The sequence below is a fragment of the Protopterus annectens genome, chromosome 3.part1, assembly GCF_019279795.1.
Source record: "Protopterus annectens isolate FY-2018-M chromosome 3.part1, PAN1.0, whole genome shotgun sequence".
Taxonomy (NCBI): Eukaryota; Metazoa; Chordata; order Ceratodontiformes; family Protopteridae; genus Protopterus; species Protopterus annectens.
In genome coordinates this window covers 1,353,621,633-1,353,641,548 of record NC_056732.1, presented here as the reverse complement: position 1 = coordinate 1,353,641,548, position 19,916 = coordinate 1,353,621,633, and the positions used below count along the sequence as shown (strand labels likewise).

Below are 19,916 nucleotides of genomic sequence, written 5' to 3'. Positions count from 1 at the left end.
GCTGCTCCACCAAATGTGCCCACTCTGGATTGGAGCCTTGGACCTGCCATTCCTGCCCAGGGTCAGCCCATCTCAAAGGATCTCTAGCCAGCTCCACCTGAGGTGGTCCCTTCTTCTTCTGACTATTCCTCTGAGTATCCCACTGAGGAGATCCCATGGAAGAGGACATCCAAAAGAAGGCATGTGGACTCCCCTATGGAGTCCCTCACCAAGGATATGGATTACAATGAGCGAGAGGTGTCTCCCAAAATGCCACTGGATGATCTCTCCTTTGCAGACATCTTAGAAATCTTGAAGTTAAAAGGTGACTGATTTCCCAAAAGCCCCTCTTCAGAGGAATCTGTATTCCTAGAGGCCTTCAGAATGGGACCATCTACTTCTTGGGTGGTTCTCCCAGCGGACGCTCTTGTAGACCTGGTAACCTGTCGGGCCTGGAAGGAGCCAGACACTATAGAACCAGTTCCTAAATATCCAGATAAAATCCTTTCACCCCAGAGGATCGTGCTTTCTGGAGTAAGAGTATTCCAGTTGACACTATGGTGATGGCAGTCACCCAGCAGCTATTCTTTGTGTTTCACTGTTGCAGTCATTACATTTGGGTTATCTGCTTGCAGGTAGCCCTCAGTTGGCCTGATTATCAAAGTCTTGGGTCCTGCATCAGTTGCTGTCTCATCTTCCATGATGTCAGACAGTCACGGGTATAAAGCATGCAGCCAACGCCATTACATCAGTCTTTCTTGCTGTGCAGTGCCCGAAGCAGAAGCAGTTCAAAAAAGTGCCGGTTGGCCGACTCCTGAAATTTTCATTTTTGAGTTTCAGATCCAAAGTCTTCAACTAAGCTAAGTACCCCTTTGGGGATCCTTTTTCTTGCTCTGTCTAAACCGATGTCAGTAAAAGTTAACAGTTGTATTTCCTGTGGAAAGCAAATACCTCATAAAGATTTTCAGTCGTACTGCATTCCTTGCTTAGGCCCAGGCTACGATGTCTCTCAAGCTATTCATTGGCAGTTCATTTTCGCTTCTAAATACTTTGGTACTCAGTTCAATTATCCAGAAATGGCTTTGGTAAGCCACCAGACTACCGACATTCTGAAAAAACGCAAAGATAAAGACAGAGACAGGCCGCTTAGGTCCAAAGCTGCCAATGATGCTTCTGCTAAGCTAGTCGCCAGTTCGCCGTTACTCAGTTTAGCACTTTCACAGCCGCTGATACCCGCTACTTCAGATTCGCATGCCTCTACTGAGACCCATTTGGAGTCCAGTATGCTGCGAGATGCTTCTTCAACTGTGGAACCTGCAGATGTCTCTACCTTGGATGGGTCCGGAGCCACTGTGCAGGCACCGGCTTCTGAGGGTGTATTCAGGCCTACTGACTTGCATATTAAACCAATGCCATCTTCTTCTTCAAGGCCTAAAACTCGATCCATGCCTAGAAAATTGATGCACAGACTGCATGGTCAGGCCTCTATGCCTAAAAAACAAATGATAATTATGGCTGAAGACCTTATTACTCTAATCAGAGGAAGCCACCCTTCTACTTCTAAGAGACCTAGAATTGCTTTTCCTTCTGATTCTTCTGATCAGGATTCTGAAATTTCTGTTTTCTCTGATGACCAGAAGTTGCCCTTATCTACCTATGAGGATTCTGATGCAGAGGACTCCATTCCCTCTTATTCCCCGCCAGAGGATCTCTCTTTTGGTGAAACTTTGCATACTCTTAGGGAGCATTTCCACTGGGAAAGCCAGGATTACTCTGACTCCAAAAAGAGGCTTATGAATTCTTACTCTTACCTCAACATAGGCCTTTAGCTATCCCTCCTGTACTGGACATTGTAGATGATGCCTTCTTGGAATCTAGCCTGGCTCCTGACACTTTACCTCTGTGTCCCAGAAAACCTGACAGGTATTACAGAGTACCCAACTCTCACAAGTTCCTCTTTAAGAATCCTACTGCAGATCCTGACACCATTTCACAGGGACCCAAAGGCATTAAGGCTACTACTGCCAAAAACCCTACCCCCTCTGATAGAGATTCGAGACGACCTGGAACACACCAGCTTTATTGACAACAAAATGTTCCTTCGAATAAGAGCTTTCGCCAGTAATTGGCTTCATCAGAGTCAAAGAAACCTCCAACTACAACAGAATAAATAGTGAAAAATTTTTTTAACAAACATGTAATTAGTTAATTGATAGGCCAATCATCAGTCATAAAATAACATTAGGTGAACCGCCCTTAAAAAAAGTGCTTAGTGCAACTCATTTCATCTAAAACAAATCAAAGAATCCATTTAACAATGCGTATAATACCTAGCCAAATTTAAACATATCCACTAGGTTCCACAAACAACAAAATTGGTTGAAAAGTTTGAGTGAACATGTAAAAAATACTATAAAAATTTATTCCATGAATTAAAAACATTGATATATAAAAAATGTGTATAAAAAGAACATAGCAGCAGGTCATGCTAATAAACATACACAAGCTGAAAAACCATTAGCTTTTAACTTTTGAAGTTTGAAACAATACCAAACTATGGTTTCAGAGTTATTCAAAACATTATTACATCCCCATAGTGTACCTGTTCCGGATACAAAATAAACATTGTACCCAGTATGGTAAATGTGTTAAATAATGTTATTAGATCTCTGCTTTAACATGGGCATGAGGGAAATACCTTCATTAAGTCCTGGTGGTCGCGTGGCGTTCAACCTCAATTGCCACCTTGCTTCTTTGCTTTCAACAAGAAGTCTGTTATCGCCACCCCTACAGTTCGGTACCACCCAATCAATAACAAAGAAAATGCGTTCGGACAGTTTTTCCCACATAGAAAGCATGGCAACTGACACAAAAAAATTTATTTTCTTTGTTATTGATTTTTTTATATATCAATATTTTTAATTCATGGAATACATTTTTATAGTATTTTTTACATGTTCACTCAAACTTTTCAACCAATTTTGTTGTTTGTGGAACCTAGTGGATATGTTTAAATTTGGCTAGGTATTATATGCATTGTTAAATGGATTCTTTGATTTGTTTTAGATGAAATGAGTTGCACTAAGCACTTTTTTAAAGGGCGGTTCACCTAATGTTATTTTATGGCTGATGATTGGCCTATCAATTAACTAATTAAGTGTTTGTTAAAAGAATTTTTCACTATTTATTCTGTTGTAGTTGGAGGTTTCTTTGACTCTGATGAAGCCAATTAATGGCGAAAGCACTTAGTCGAAGGAACATTTTGGTGTCAGTAAAGCTAGTGTGTTCCAGGTCGTTGTTGGGACAATACTCATTGCACCAAACTGCCCACTCCAACACTGGTACCCCCTCTTGCGCAGTGTGTCACTACTGGAACCATGGCACCTGCCTCTGACCCCTGCCCTGCTGTCCCAGCAGGAGGGCCAGATTCTGCACACACAACTTCAAACCCTGAATCTTGCAGCCTGGCTAATTACCTGATCTGTCCGTTACCATCCCTCAGTAAGCAAGTGATGGATGTCATTCTGTAGCAAGGAGGCCTAGTACTAGAAAATCCTATGCTGAAAAATAGAAAAGATTCTCTTCCTGGAGCCAAACTCAGGAGATGGGCACAACAGTGCCCAATTTACCGCAGATTCTTCAATACTTAAGTGAGATGCTTCACAAGTGCCTTTCCTTTTCTTCCATCAAAATTCACGACTTGGCCACTTCAGCACATTATAATACAGAGCCACCCCTCTTCTCTCATCCACTGCTGAAGCAATTCCTCAGAGAGGCCAAAAACTTAAGACCACACAGGAGAGCCCCTACTCCAGCCTGGGACCTTGACTTTGTATTGGAAAAGCTCACTCTACCTCCCTTTGAGCCAGCTGCAAATGCAGAGTTGAAATTCCTTTCTTGGAAAACAGCTTTCCTTCTAGCCATCACTTCAGCAGAAGGGTATCTGAATTGCAGGTCCTCATGGCAGTGGAGCCTTTCATCATCTTTCATGCGGACAGGGTGTCCCTCAGGACCAATCCCTCATTTTTGCCCAAGGTGGTATCAAGTGTGGCCCTTAATCAGTCCATTCATTTGCCAACCTTCTTTTCTAATCCACAGAACAAAGGAGAATGAATACTGCACTCTCTGGATGTGCACAGACAACTTAGATTTTACTTGGACATGACTAAGCCTCTCAGGAAATCTGAACAGCTGCTGGTTGCATTTGCTACAGGGGCAGAGGGGAAGCCCATTTCAAAGCAAACCATTTCTAAGTGGATAGGCCATTGCATTAATTTCTGCTATAAGCACCATGGAAAAACCTACTCCACAGGGGATAAGATTTCATTCCACCAGGGCTGCATCTACCTCTACAGCCTTTTTCAGAGGTGTCCCTACCAGGGACATCTTAGAAGCTGTTACCTGGAGTTCTGTACATACCTTCACCAAGCATTACCACTTGCCAATTTTTTTCTAAATCCAGAGCTGGTTTTGTCACTGCAGTCTTGCAGGGCCTAATAACTGGTCCTAATGCTATCTAATTGCCTCCTCCCTTCCTTAGCTTTAGGAATCTACCCAAATGTAATGACTGCAACAGTGAAACATGAAGAACATAGTACAGTTGTGTACACTTACCATAAATGTAGATGTTTGAGTGTGTTCACTGTTGCAGTCCTGGTTACCCTCCCTCCTGGCCCCTGACTTTTATTGACTATACCTCTATTCTTGTTTACTATGCTTAAAGCTGTCTGGTGTATTTGCTTTTTGTTGGAGGTGTAACCTTGTATATAACTGCTTCCCATTATGAGGGCAGCTGACATCTGGGGCAAGAAAAACTGATGTAATGGCGTTGGCTGCATGCTTTATACCCCTGACTGCCTGACGTCATGGAAGATGAGACAGCAACCGACACAGGATCCAAGACTTTGATAATCAGGCTGACTGAGGGCTAACTGCAAGCAGATAACCCAAATTTAATGACTGCAACAGTGAATACACTCGAACATCTACATTTGTTGTAAGTGTACACAACTGTACTATCTCAACAGTCCATCCGCCGACCAGGGAGTCCAGAGCAATGGACAGGTTTGGGAATTGTATTTATGCCTAGCTAACTTTGCACTGAAGGCACTTAATTATCTAGCACATTTTACTCACCTTCAGTGAGACTTGGTGAGGGAACTCTGTGACTCACTGGCAGAGTGTGTACCTAAGGAGTTCAATAAAATTTCCCTAAGCTAGTCAGTCTCACTTCCATATCTAACTCCTCCATGAGACTCATTTCTCACTCAGTGGAGGGTTCTTCTAGGGCAGCTGGCACCAGCATTGCTGTGTGTCATTATGCTTGGATGAGGCTATGCGATTTCACGGACTCCTTTAAGGTGTCTTTTGTCAATGCCCCCTTTGATGGTTCTACGCTTTTCAGACCATCTGTTAAGGATATCCTGACCCACAGTGAGCAAGAAGGGAAGACCTTGTCTGCTACGGGGATTCCGTTTTCTACCCCTCAATGAACCTACTGTAGGAATCAAAGTGGGGCTAAGAAAACATGGTTCTAGAAGTCACAAGGTTCTTTTCCTGATCAAAGTGGAGAGTTCTCCTCCAGAGGCAGAAGAGGAGGCTATAATGGGAGATGCTGCCCTGGAGGCATAGAGGGCTCGCAGAACCAGGTTTCTAGGGAATCCTTTCCTGACAAGCCCTTTCAGCACTCCTGAAGTGCTGCTCAACTGTCCCACTCAGGAGGCAGTTGGGGGTCATTTTTTCCTGCACTCAAACACCTGGGATCAAATCACTATAAATGCTTGGGTGCAAAACATTATATCCAGAGGTTACTACATTCTCTTTTCCCTTCCTCCTCCAAATGTACTAAAGACACTCCTCGATGTTCCACCTAGTCAGAGGGAGTTGGAAGTTGATGAAATCACCAAATGGCTGCAGGAAAGAGTCATCCAACAGGTCCCAACTGATCAGAAAGGGTCCAGAACTTGCTCCTGTTTCTTTTTGATGCCAAAGAAAACAGCAGACGTACGGTGTATTCTGGACCTAAGCAATCTCCGTCTGTACATGAAGAAGACCAAGTTCCAGATGGTGACGGTTCAGTCCATACTCCCAATGCTGAGGAAGGACGACTGGATGTGCTTGGTGGACTTCAAGGATGCGTACTATCACATAAAAATAGACAGGTGCTCCAAAAGTCATCTGCACTTCCACCTGGGAGTCAGTCATTTCCAATTTCAACCCCTGCTCTATAGTCTCACACATCCCCCCAGGTGTTTACCAAGTGTGTGGCAGCAGTTGCAGCTCATCTCTGACTGCAGGGGATGTCCTTCATGGATGCATCTGCAGTCATAACAACTGGGTTGTCCTGTCGTCAGGCAGCCCTTCGGTCGGCCGGATTCCAAAGTCTGGGTCCGGCTTCGGCTGATGTCGCACTTCACCCGACGTCATCTCTGTTGGTCTTCGGGTATAAAGGCATCAGCCGATGCCATTTTCTTCAGTCTTTCTTGCCGCGTGGTGCCCGAAGCAGAAGCTGTTTGCAAGTGCCGGTCGGTCAGATCCAGAGATTCCTACTACCGAATACTACTTCGAAGACTTCTAAAAAGCTAAGTACCCCGTTGGGGACCTTTTCTTGCCTCAGCCGATGTCAGAAAAAGTAAACAATTGTTTAACTTGTGGGAAACAAATACCTCATAAGGATTTCCACTCTTACTGCCTACCTTGTTTAGGCCCAGACCACGACGTAGCTGCCTGTTCAGCCTGTGCTTCCTTCAACCGACGAACGCTTAGGCGTCGGCCGGAGTTTGCTGAACAGTTTTTCGGCACCGATTTTGCGTACATTATGCCGTCGGATCATCCGACTACCCAAATAATTAAAAAACGCAAGGAAAAAGACCAACACTCGCGGTCCGCGGTTTTGGCTGAAACCACGGATAAGCAAACCGCGAGTGTCTCGGTTTCGGCCGAAACCGAGAAAACCGGTCATTCCTCAGCCGAAACCATGACTACTACCGAGGCTCCTGCTACTACAGTTGAATTGGCCTCTGAAATTTTACCTTCTACTGTGGCTTCTAGTGAGTTATCTGACACCATTCCTTTGGATGTTTCTACCCCAGCACGTGGTGCTGCTAGGCCTCCTGCAGCCATGTCTATCAAGGCCTTTGCCAGGGCCAAGGCAGCAAAAACTGTTAGTACAGTACCTGCTAAGGCCCCCTCTCACAGACACCCTTCTAGCTCTCAAATGCTTACCCTGGCAGAGGATTTGATTTCCTTAATTAGGGGATCCCAATCACACCCAGACAGGGCCTCTCAGCCTCCAGAAAAGAGACCTAGAACAGAGCCACCCCAGCAGGAAGGCTCTGATGATTCTTCAGAGGACTCAGACACTACAGAACAGCCAGAGGCTCCTTTGTCCACTTATGAAGACTCCGATGTTGATGATTCCATTCCATCCATCTCTCCACCAGAGGAATTCTCCTTTGGGGAAACCTTACATGCCATGAGAGAACAATTCAAATGGCAAGGACAGGATTTCTCAGACTCAAGAAAAAGGCTTAGAACCTTTCTGCACCTGCCGCAACACAGGCCCTTAGCTATACCTCCAGTTTTGCCTGTTGTGGATGATGCATTTAATGACGTTTGCACTGCACCTGATTCCTTACCCCCAGCTCCTGCCAAACCAGACAGATTTTACAGGGTACCTAACACTCATCACCACCTTTACAAGGCCCCACTTGCAGACCCTGAGACTATTTCCCAGGGGCCTAAGGCAGTAGCCTCTACCTCTACAAAAAAACCCTCTCCCTTCTGAAAGGGAAGGCAGGTCATTAGACAGATGGGGCAAAAAAGTTTACACATCCGCCACTCTCTCAGCTAGAGCTTTAAACTGTCAGTTTCACATGATTCAATATCAAGAGTTTATGCTTGATCAGTTGTCTAAGAAACTTTCCTCTGAAGAAACCTTAGATAAGAAATATGTCTTAGAGATGGTGAATAACATACAGCAGGTTAGTAACCATTCTTTGAAATGTGGCTATGATGCACTGGAGGCTTCATTTAGATCAGCCATGACTGGCACAGTGATAAGAAGGCATGCATGGTTGAAAGAACAAGTCCTACCGGATCATGTAAAAGCAAAGTTGTTAGATGCTCCTATGGATAAGGACAATCTATTTGGTACTTCTGCTCAACAGGTAATGAAGAAAATGGAAGAGAAGGCAAAATCTGTACAAACAGTTAAGGATTTCTTACAGGTTCAGCCCCCTCGGTTTAACAGAAACTGGCCTGCCAAAAATTGGTCCTTTCCAGACTCCTCAAAGACCCAAAGAGGCAGGTATAGACGCTCTAGAGGCAGAAACCAATCCAGAGGTAGTGCCTACAGAGGACGACAGTGGCAAGGTAACAACCAGAGAAGCACTGACACAAACACTGCCACTGCAACAGGACAATCACAGTGACTTGGCTCTGACACCGCCTACCAGAGAGCAAATAGCAGCACCTTTAGGCGGAAAGCTAGCCTTATTTTCAAGAAATTGGCACTATATCACAAAAGACAAGTGGATTTTAAAAACCATAGACCAAGGCTACAGGTTCCACTTCCACACCTTACCAGTAAACAGAGGAATGCCAAATTTACCTCCAACTCAAAAAACAGAAGCTCTAAACCAGGTAATTCAGCTAACCAACATGAGAGCTGTGGAGAGAGTACCAGAAAATCAACAGGGCAAAGGATTTTACTCCAGACTCTTTCTAGTCCCAAGAAAAGAAAAGACTTGGAGACCCATTCTCGATCTGTCCGTCTTAAACACATACATCATCGTCCCAAAATTCAAAATGCTGACCCTACAGCAACTTCTTCCCATGCTGGGCAAGGAGTGTTGGCTGGTGACTCTAGACCTCAAGGAGGCATACCTGCACGTCCCCATTCGACCAATTTGCAGAAGATACCTCAGATTCCTTGCAGGATCAGAGCATTATCAATTCTCAGCATTGCCCTTTGGCTTATCTACTGCCCAGAGTATTCACAAAATGCCTGGCATCAGTAATTGCTCATTGCAGGCTACAGGGAATCCAAATCTATCCATACCTGGACGATTGCCTGCTACAAGCGGACAACAAAGACAAGCTGACAACAGATTTACAAAGGGTCATTTACTTGTTACAAGCCCTGGGATACACAGTCAATCTAAAAAAGTCAAGGCTGATTCCATCCCAGACAAGAACTTTCGATTGCCTGCTACAAGCGGACAACAAAGACAAGCTGACAACAGATTTACAAAGGGTCATTTACTTGTTACAAGCCCTGGGATACACAGTCAATCTAAAAAAGTCAAGGCTGATTCCATCCCAGACAAGAACTTTCTTGGGTGCAGAATTGGATACAGTAAAACAAATGGCATTCCTGACTGCAGAAAAACAAGAACAACTTCCTCATTATTTCTTGACATTAACAAAGCAGAACAAACTAACAGCAAGAAAAATACTGCAGGCCTTGGGATTCATGGCATCATGCATAATCCTGATTCCTCATGCAAGACTGCATATGAGAAAGCTACAGTGGTACCTAAAAAACTTATGGTCTCAGCACAGCCACAGCCTAGAAACCGAAATACCACTAATCCCATGCCTGAAACAAGAATTCCTATGGTGGGCCCAAGCATGCCAGGCAAACCTAGGCTTGCCCTTCCACAAAGGTCAAGCGAACCAGATCATCACAACGGACGCCTCAGACCTAGGTTGGGGGGCACACATGTTGGACAAATGCATACAAGGATTGTGGACTCCAGACCAGCTGCACCTGCACATAAACCAAAAGGAAATGCTGGCAGTACAGCTAGCAATCCAGAAATTCAAACCTTTCCTAAAAGAAGGCCATTTACTGATAAGGACAGACAACACCACAGTCATGTGGTATATCAACAAGCAAGGGGGCGCTCATTCTTACCCCCTATGCAGAATGACTCTGGACCTTTGGAACATGGCACTGAACTACAACATCCAGTTACAGGCAACCTTTGTGCCAGGAAAAGAAAATACACTAGCAGATATGTTAAGCAGAACCACATCGAATGCTCACGAATGGATGCTGCACCCGGACATATTCAAGGCCATCACAAGAAAATGGGGAATGCCACAAATAGACCTGTTCGCATCTCCACTCAACCACCAACTCAGGAAATTCTGCACAAGGACGTGCCACCCTCTTGCATGGAAGGTGGACTCCCTTTCCTTCAGTTGGAAAGGCCTGACAGCTTATGCCTTCCCACCTCTTCCTTTGATGCACAAGGTACTGCTGAAAATCAAAGAGGAACAACCAAGGATAATCCTGATAGCTCCAAATTGGCCAAGACAACACTGGTATCCCTTGCTCAGGAGCATGTCTCAGGGGAGAATGTGGCCAATACCTCTGATGCCCTTGATGTTAACTCAGAACAAATACAGCATCCTGCATCCAAACCTAAAAACCTTACAACTGATTGCCTGGAACATCACTTAAGAACAACCAACCCAGATTTATCCCAAAGGGTTAAAGACATTATACTTGAAGCCCGCAGACCTTCAACAAGAAGGAACTATGCAGGAAAATGGAAAAGGTTTGCCACTTGGAGTGCGGAAAGAGGAAAAGATGTGTCAAACATAGACATTGCTAACATCCTGGAGTACTTGGCAGAGCTTCTACACACAGGTCTGTCCTATTCCTCCATCAAGATACATGCATCAGCTATCTCGAATACAGCTATGATCCGCCTGTCTACTCACATCCTCTACTCAGGCAATTCCTCAGAGGAATCAAGAATGTAAAACCTCCTAGGAAACCACCACTGCCAGCATGGGACTTAAATTTTGTACTAGAAAAATTGACACTCCCACCATTTGAACCAGCAGGAACAGCGGATCTTCAACACCTATCATGGAAAACTGCTTTCCTCCTGGCAATTACTTCAGCAAGAAGGGTTTCAGAACTCCAGGCCTTAATGGCAGTACAACCCTTCCTGATCTTCCATCAAGATAGAGTCTCCATGAGAACTAATCCTACATTTATGCCAAAGGTGGTATCCAGAGTGTCCTTAAACCAGGCAATCCACCTACCTACCTTCTTTCCCAACCCACAGAACAGGGGGGAAAGACTACTGCATACTTTGGATGTACATAGACAGTTACGCTACTACCTGGACAGAACAAAAGAAAACAGAAAGACTGACCAGCTGTTAGTGGCCTATGCACCAGGAAGGGAAGGAAAAGCAATTTCCAAGCAAACAATCTCCAAATGGATAGGAAATTGCATAAGATTCTGTTACTCCCACCATGGGAAACCAATGCCACAGAACATAAGACCTCATTCAACAAGAGCTACAGCCACTACCACAGCATTCTTACGAGGAGTGGCAACCAAGGACATTATTGAGGCTACTTGGACCTCCGTGCATACATTTGCCAAGCATTACAATTTACCTCTATATTCCAGATCCCGAGCAGGGTTTGCCACTGCTGTACTGCAAGGGATCCTGACTACACCATAATTTTACTTATTTTTCCTCCACCCCTAGTTTAGCTATGGTATTCTACCCAGTTGTTATGACTGCAGATGCATCCATGAAGGACATAGTACAGTTTTGTACCTACCATAAATGTAGATGTCCGAACTGGATAGCATCTGCAGTCAGGATTACCCACCCTCCTTCCCCTCTGTGGTACTCCTAGGGTATTTACACTCCTAATAGCTAGCTGGGGGGGAGTCTCTTATGGTGTATTTGTTTGTATATATGTACATACATGCTTATTTTTTGTACATTCCTTCTTCCTTGTCTGCATACATTGGCATTTATCCAAATTTTAGCCTTCCAAGAGGGCCACTGGCATCTGGGGCAAGACAAACTGAAGAAAATGGCTTCGGCTGATGCCTTTATACCCGAAGACCAACAGAGATGACGTCGGGTGAAGTGCGACATCAGCCGGACCCAGACTTTGGAATCCGGCCGACCGAAGGGCTGCCTGACGACAGGACAACCCAGTTGTTATGACTGCAGATGCTATCCAGTTCGGACATCTACATTTATGGTAGGTACAAAACTGTACTTTTCATATATTCCCATACTTGGATGATTGGCTCCTGACTGTCCCCACTCAGCATCAACCTTGTCAGGCCAGGGATTATCTTTACCAGTTGTCTCTCTTGCTTGGCATTACTATAAATTTGGACAAGCCACAGCCAATGCCAGTTCAGAATTTGGAATTCACTGGAGTACAACTAAAGACTTCTACTCAAATAGCTGCCTCGCCACAACATCGCAGTGACAGTTTGAAATCACAAGTTCAAGATATTCTGAATCTCTCATCTCCTGCCATCAGGTTGATTCTAAGAGCTCTGAAATCTATGGCAGCTGCCATACTTTTGGTTCTGCTAGCCAGGTGCTATATGCACATTCTCCAATGGACACTATCTGTTCAATGGGCTATTCTACATCAGCCCTTATCTGCTCCTATCAGACTGACAAGCATTTGCAGGTCCCATCTATGGTGGTGGATTCAAGCAGATCCGACAATTGGCAGACCTTTTTCTCTTCCCTTATCCTCAGCCACTGTGACCACAGATGCTTCCCATTGGGGGGTGGCATTTCCAGGGGAAGATGGTCCAAGTCACATGGACTCAGATAGAAACATCTTGGAGATGAAAGCTGTCCTTTTGTCATTGCAAGCCTTTCAGGACATCCTCACTCCAGGGACTATTGCTGTTCACACCAACAACATGTCATTAGTCTGGTACATCAGCAAGCAAGGAGGAACCCATTTGTACCCTCTCTGCAGAGAGGCCATGAGGGTCTGGGAATGGGCAATCTCTTAAAACCGCTTTCTTCTTGCAACATATGTTCTAGGGAAATCCACCATTTTAGCAGACAGGCTCAGCAGGTCTATTCTGATGCCTCATGAGTGGTCCCTCAATCAACCAGTAGCAAACGAGATTTTCAACTGTTGGGGTCTTCGCTTTGCATCCCCTTACAACAACAAATGCAGCAATTACTTTACTCTGATCCCCCCCTCAGGGGGTTCCTCGAGGGATCCTTTAGTCTATGATTTGCCTTACAGCTCCTATATACCTATCCTCCTCTCCCTCTGATACGAAAACTTATCCAGAAAGCCAAATGGTTGAAGAGTCTCATTGCCCCTTTTTGGCCTCATCAGATGTGGTTCCTCTTCCTCTGATCTCTCCTCAAACATCCTCCATGGATACTGGAACCCAAACCAGACCTCCTTTCTCACCCGACGTTAGGACTTCAGCCCAATCTCTCCACCCTCAAGTTAATCACATGGTTTCTCCAGTTCCCATGATTGTTAGAGGGTTCAAGTTTTCCTCTCAGGTCAAAGTTATCCTTTTAGCCTCTCAGAAAGCATCTACTAAGAAGGTATACAAGAGTAAGTGGAAAAGATTTTCCATTTGGGCGATCGACAATCACATTGATCCCTTTTCAGGTCTGATTCCCTCTATTCTGTCATTTTTAGAATGTTTATATAAGCAAAGTTCTAGTTTTATGACTATTAAACTTCAATTGGCAGCCATTTCAATTTCCATTCAGGATTACCTTCAGGGTCTGTTGCTTCTGCTAAGTTATGTAAAGCCTTCATGAAAGGTGTTTTTCTTTTGAGCCTTCTTATCAAAGATCCTACTCTTCCATGGGATTTGACTCTTGTTTTGTAAGCCTGACCCATATCCTTTTGAGCCAGCTAAGTATTGCAACTTGAAGTTTTTGTCATGAAAATTGTGTTTTCTTGTTGCCATTTCATCAGCAAAAAGGGTATCTGAGTTGTAAGCACTTTCTTCAAGCATCCCTACATCATCTTTCACAGGCAGCTTCATTTCTATCTCCATAGGACAAAGCAGTTCAGAATGTTGGAGCAATTATTTGTTTCTTTTTCTCCTAATCATCAAGGTTCATCTGTTTCGAAAGTGACAGTAACAAAGTGGATTACAAACTGTATTTCTTTTGTTTATGAAAAGAATGGTTGGCAATTTCCTGGTCCTCCAAAAGCTCATTCAATAAGGTCCATCACTGTGTCAACTGCTTTTTCATCCAGGTTTCCCATTGATGACATTTGTGCTGCAGCCACTTGATCTAATTCTCATACCTTTATGTCTCACTATAAGTTAGTTGTTGTGTCCAGGAGCAGGACATCCTTTGGTTCATCGGTGCTCTGGCATGTCCTTCTTTGAGGCCACCCCAGAAATTATGTAGCTGGGGACTCTGACCCATACATGAAGCAGAATAAGAAGGACAACATCAGATTTATTAGTTGTGTACTTACCGTAACTTGGTATCTGTGTTGTTCTCTTCTCATTCTGCTTCACCTTCTCGCCCAACCACCCCCCTCCAAATTAGATATGGTTCTAGAGGATCTAGAATAGCCTCTGTATGAACCTTGGTTCCAGGTTGAGCTCCTGGTTATCTTTTCTTTCCTTTTTTGCTTATGGGGGCAGCAAACTCAATCTGAGAAGGTTGGGCTAGAGGTAGAGGATTATGGGTAGGGGAGGAGTTTGATCCTGGATGCTAAAGTCTGTTGGAGTTGGCCGAGTCAGATCTGAGACCCATACGTGAAGAAGCAGAATGAGAAGAGGACAACACAGTTACAAAGTTATGGTAAGTATATAACTAATAATTTTCAACCATCAAAAAAAGGATCAAGTTGCATGTCTACCTGTTTGGATCCTTGAAGACAAAATTGTCTAAACCAGCTTTATTGGTTCTGATACAATCCAAGTCTGATCCATTTATAGCTGGACCTTCTACCTTCATAAACTTGATTAGGGCATGGTATTCACCGTCGGTCAATCCGGTCTCCCCCCAAGGTACCTTCCCCTTTTCTGAAAGACATACATCTTCATCAATGTATTCCACTAGATCTTTCTGAAGCCTCACAAAAAAAGACTGGGAGAAAGTAGTGAGGAAGATTTTCTCGGCATAGAGCCAGTTTTTTCAAACTGCAACTTATATCTAGCTCCACTTTTATGTAGGAATCCAGGATTATTCCCAAATTTTTAGAAATATGGTGAAAATTGGTAAATATAATATGGTAAAAAATTATTTTTACTGGGTACCATCTGTTGACAGTTCTCCTATACAGATTCCATTGCATCATATGAATTAAAATTTCATACTATACACCTTGCAATATTTCCCCTGTAAACTTGCATCTTCTTGTGACAAAAAAAGGATAAGGATAGTCATGTTGAGTACAAACCCTTCTCTCCTTTCTAAGATGGTGCATAAGTTTATTAGTGTATTCCGCTTACTAGTTTTTCATAGACAGTTCTTTTCCTAACTACTGTATATACATTTTACATATATATATATATATATATATATATATACATATATATATATATATATATATATATATATATATATATATATATATATATATATATATATGGGTTCCGTTCATAATTTTGAAATACTGAAATCCCAAATTTCAGTATTTCGAAATTATAACACCGAAGCCTTGAAATCCCAAAACACCAGAAGCGCAAAATTCAAAATCCCGAAGTACGGAGATTTTGAATTAGCGCTTCTGGTGTTGCGGTTTGTGAATGGTTAGGTGTTAGTTCGGGTATGTATGTATGTGTAAGTGTGTTGGTTAGGGGCTTTAGTGTATGTCATTGTGTGTTGCGGCTGTGATGTGTGTGTGCGAGGGATTGTGAAATGCGTGGGTGTGAGTTACCTTTGTGTGAATGATTGTGCTTTCTTGGAGTTAGTGCAGGGGGGCTTGCCCCCTTGCTTATATGTAGTCTAGGTTTGTCTGTGTGCTTGTGGGGGGAAGTTGTGTGTATGTTTATGTGTGTGCTCTGTGTGTAATGTAGGTTCAGGATTTTGAGTTTCGCAATTATGGGTTTTCGGGATTTGAAGGTTTCAGCAATCTAATTTCAAAATACTGAAATTCCAGATTTAAAGTATTTCGAGATTTCATAGTCAACCTATATATACACACATATATATATATATATATATATATATATATATATATATATAAAATCATGTTAGGAGGTCTGTTCAACCATTTTTTTTCTTTGAATACAACAACTTGGCAAATATATTGTAAAAGGTTGCTTTTCATTTATCTACCATAAAGGACTTTCTTCTTTACCAAACCATGGAAGGATCATTCAGTTAGATCTGGGACGACTTTTCTGTGTAGATAATATATGTACATACAGCTACATCTTGGTTAAATCCTCATACCTTTATCATTTATTACAATTAGATCTAAAATCCATGATCAATATAGCCTTTGTCTCAGTCGTACCCAGATTTATCAGTCCTTGGAGTCCACCCAAAGGTTCAAATAGCTGAAGAATCTGACCCATACATTGAGGATGAATGAAAATTAACATCAGATAAAGAAGTTATGTATTTATCATAATGTTCCATCTCTGTTATCCATTTTCATTCATCCTCAACTTCCCACCCACCTTCCCCCTTCCTTGTCTGTTTTCTGGTTTCTAGAGAAGCAAGAGTCTTCAATACACTACTGTCTGTTAAGTTGACTGCCAAATATGGCATTTCGCTCCATACTTTTATAATTGACTCATGGGGAAATGAGATTCCTTTATCTAGGACTAAATGTCATTTATATGTTACGGGTTAATAGTTATTCATTTGCGGTCTTACAGTTATAGGATGATGGGGGTGGGACATTGTGGGTAGGGAACGAGCTCCAGAGTTTGTTAGAGGCCACGAGCTAGTTTAACAGCCAAGTCAGATCTGAGGATCAGATCCAGATCCATACGTTGAGGATGAATGAAAATGGATAACACAGGTGGAACATTATGGTAAGTACATAACTTCTTTTTAAAGCTATCTATGACATACTGTTGGTTACTGAAGTAATTTAAATGTTTAACTCTTGTTTGTGAAGATAGTGTTAAATTAGTCTTTCTTTTTTTCTTGCACAGAATCAAAGGACTGCACTTCAAAACAGAGAAAGCCGCACAGCTCAGAGGTTTAGTAAGAAGATGTTCCAGTCAACTTCCAATGTAGGAGCATCAGGTGATGCCAAAGCCACTCTAGGAAGTTATTCCCAGGCCTATGGAACAATAAGCAAGACTGGGCTAGAAAACCTAAGAAATCTGAAACTAAAACAGTAGCAGTACTTTACAAGACGTTTGACCTTTGTTTCATTTGGTTCAGTAATTGTTTCAGGATGGTAGAAACATCCAAGGAGATAAATGACTTATGGTATTTTTGAGGATTTCCAAGCTTGGCTGTGTTATCTTAACTAAATTCTTGTGAGTTCCATAAAACACAAGCACAGTGATTGCTCATGGTTTGAGCAGATGGATAGCACAAGTGTCTTGCATCAGAACAGAAATAAAGGCTGTGGAAAAATGCACTATGAGTTAAGGTTCCTGAGATTTGTACCATCATTTTAACCTCAAGCAGAAGCCAGGTTCTACACTGGAGGATATCCACGAGCAAAATCTGTGTAGTATTCCAGTTTCTAGTGAGTCTGGACTGCTGGTTTCTAGCTTGCTACCTCTCAGAATGTGCAGAATTTCCAGGAAAGAGACTACAAGTTTATCTGTAAATTGCTGTTAATATTTCTTATCTGTACTGATCTGTACAAACGTGTATATTTTATTCAGCTTGAGTTTATCACTTTGTTTCCAGAATGTTTCCAAAACTGCTGGAATGGTTTTATGCTCACAGCTCCAGCAGCAGGTATCAACTGTCATGCATGGGGTTTTGTAACACTAAACAAAGATTTAACTGATATCCTCTTCTAGTTATTAGAAACATCAGAGAAATTAATGTAAATGTCATTGTGCACTTTATAATGTTATTAAATTTAAAACATTCGTAAGTACCAGCAAAACAAATACTCCATGCTGTTGGTATTTACACTATGTTAATATGGAACCGGAAAAGATCTGCCACTTTCTGTTACTGAGAATGTCACTTTCCTCATTTAGTTTGGTTAGTGGTTGTTCATTTAAGCCACCTATAGTTTTAACAGCTATTAAGAAATTGAAAAAATTGTTTTGTTAGTTTTACCAGTGAGTCTGTTGATAGAGAGTATTACCTTCTCCTTGGCTAGCCACACTTAACAACATTAAGCCTACTTTGCATGATTGTGTAAGGGGTCCACTACAAAAAGACAACACACAGTCCACTATTTATTATTTATTTAATATTTGTTTAGTGGGAAAGTCTATCATGGAATGAAGCCAATTTTCAGCGGAGGCCTGAGGAGAAAAACTGCAGATGCATGTCTTTCTATTGTGGGAGTAAACCAGAACACCCGGAGTAAACCCACAAGAACGGCGGGAGGACATGCAGACTCCGCACAGAAAGCACTCCAGCTGAGAATCAAACCAGAAAACCTCTTGCTGTGAGGCGACAATGCTACCACTGCACCACTGCGCTGTCCACTGACAGCAGTCTAATGAGTCATGCCCAATGAACACCACAGCTGCAGAAACCGTGAGTGCCATGAAAAAATAATCTTGTTTTTGTAGGTGGACAGACTCTTTTCTTTAATGCTGTTTCTACTCATCGTTATCCTAGGGTTTTTGTTGGATAGTTATTGATACTATAGAGTTCATTGTGAGAAGAAAGTACCAGAGTCTGCTTTGCCTTGATAGTTGCTGTTTAGAGCACGCAGAGTTGGCAAAAGAAACCAAACCAAAGCCAATCAAGTCTGTGTAAATGTTGCAGCTAGCTCCATTGTGGACATCCCTTTCATACTCTTGTCCCATCCTTTCATTGCTTCACTTAATGAAAAGCAACTTTATGATTTTCTCATGACTTGTACTTGACTGTTACCATAAGAAACTGTTTCCAGAAGCTATTGAACCAGCATATTCTTAAGGTTATTGAAATATCCCTTTCATTTGCCACTTATATCCCTTTTTTGCCCACCCCAGTTCTTTTTTTTTCCCTGTTCCACATTCTGCCATTTGTCCAAACCAATATGGCATGTCCAAATTGTATCCATTTTATCTAAATATTTATACATGCCCTACTTTTCTAGGTCTCTGCTCATGTCTCTTTCCCACCTTTATGATTAACCTTGTAGGTAATTTTGTGTTGCATGCTTTCTTCCAACCTAATTTTCCTGAATGTTGTGGCCTACTGAACTGTACTTAATAGTGCCTTCTGCAGTAGGAAGATGACTGTTGTATCTCTGAAATCCACTCTTCGTGATGTATGTCCTTATATTGTATGACCTTCACCTTTCAGTTTCACAATGCATAACATGATTGTACCTAGGAAAGATTACAACCATGTCCTTTTCCCTGTTAGTCCTACTTAAGGTTACCCCCACCAAGACTGCAGGTTTTCCATGGGTTCCCCAATGAAGGACTGACAGTTTGATAATGCTTACCTTTATGCAGTGTTGTGAGGAAGTGCTTTGAGAAATTTGTGTCAGTGTTGTCCTCATGAATTTCACTTCCATTACTCAGATCATTTGTTCACACTGCTCTGATATTTCTGGGAGTGATTTTTTTGCCTATTTGACAAGCAAGTAATAATGCCCAACAGGGTGTGTGTTGTGTAAATAATGCACACCCAGAGGTATTCAGCGGGTGGAGAGGTTCAACAACCCCCTGAAATGGCATTATTTACACAATAACACAAACCCTGGAGGGCATTATTGTACTTAGAGAATGGACTGTATGTGAAATTGTTTTGTATTTGTTTTTTATCTATATGAATTTTTTTTTTATATTTTTCATGTAAAATATCCACCACCTAATGTTTCATACTTGCTGTAGAATATGTAACCATTGTAAGGAAGTAAGGAAGTATTTTACATTCCTGATATTGGTTTAGTAAGTATTTAATGTCTACGCATGTATTTAGACGCGATGTACATTTAAAACACATGATCAAACACAGCTAATAGTGCCAGCCATTAAATGTTTCATATCTGCATATCTTTCAACTCTCCGGGTTGTCACAGAATGTCTA

The 19,916-nt window shown here is 42.4% G+C and overlaps 1 protein-coding gene across 1 annotated transcript in view; it reads left to right on the top strand.

Moving 5' to 3' along the window:
• Positions 1–19,689, top strand: part of MAPK15 (mitogen-activated protein kinase 15) — a 1,649,688-nt gene extending 1,629,999 nt beyond the window's left edge. The window contains exon 16 of the mRNA XM_044067386.1: positions 16,898–19,689. Within this exon, the coding sequence (XP_043923321.1) occupies positions 16,898–17,089 (192 nt within the window). The 3' untranslated portion in view covers positions 17,090–19,689. The remainder of the gene's footprint in view (positions 1–16,897) is intronic.
• The last annotated feature ends 227 nt before the right edge of the window (positions 19,690–19,916 follow it).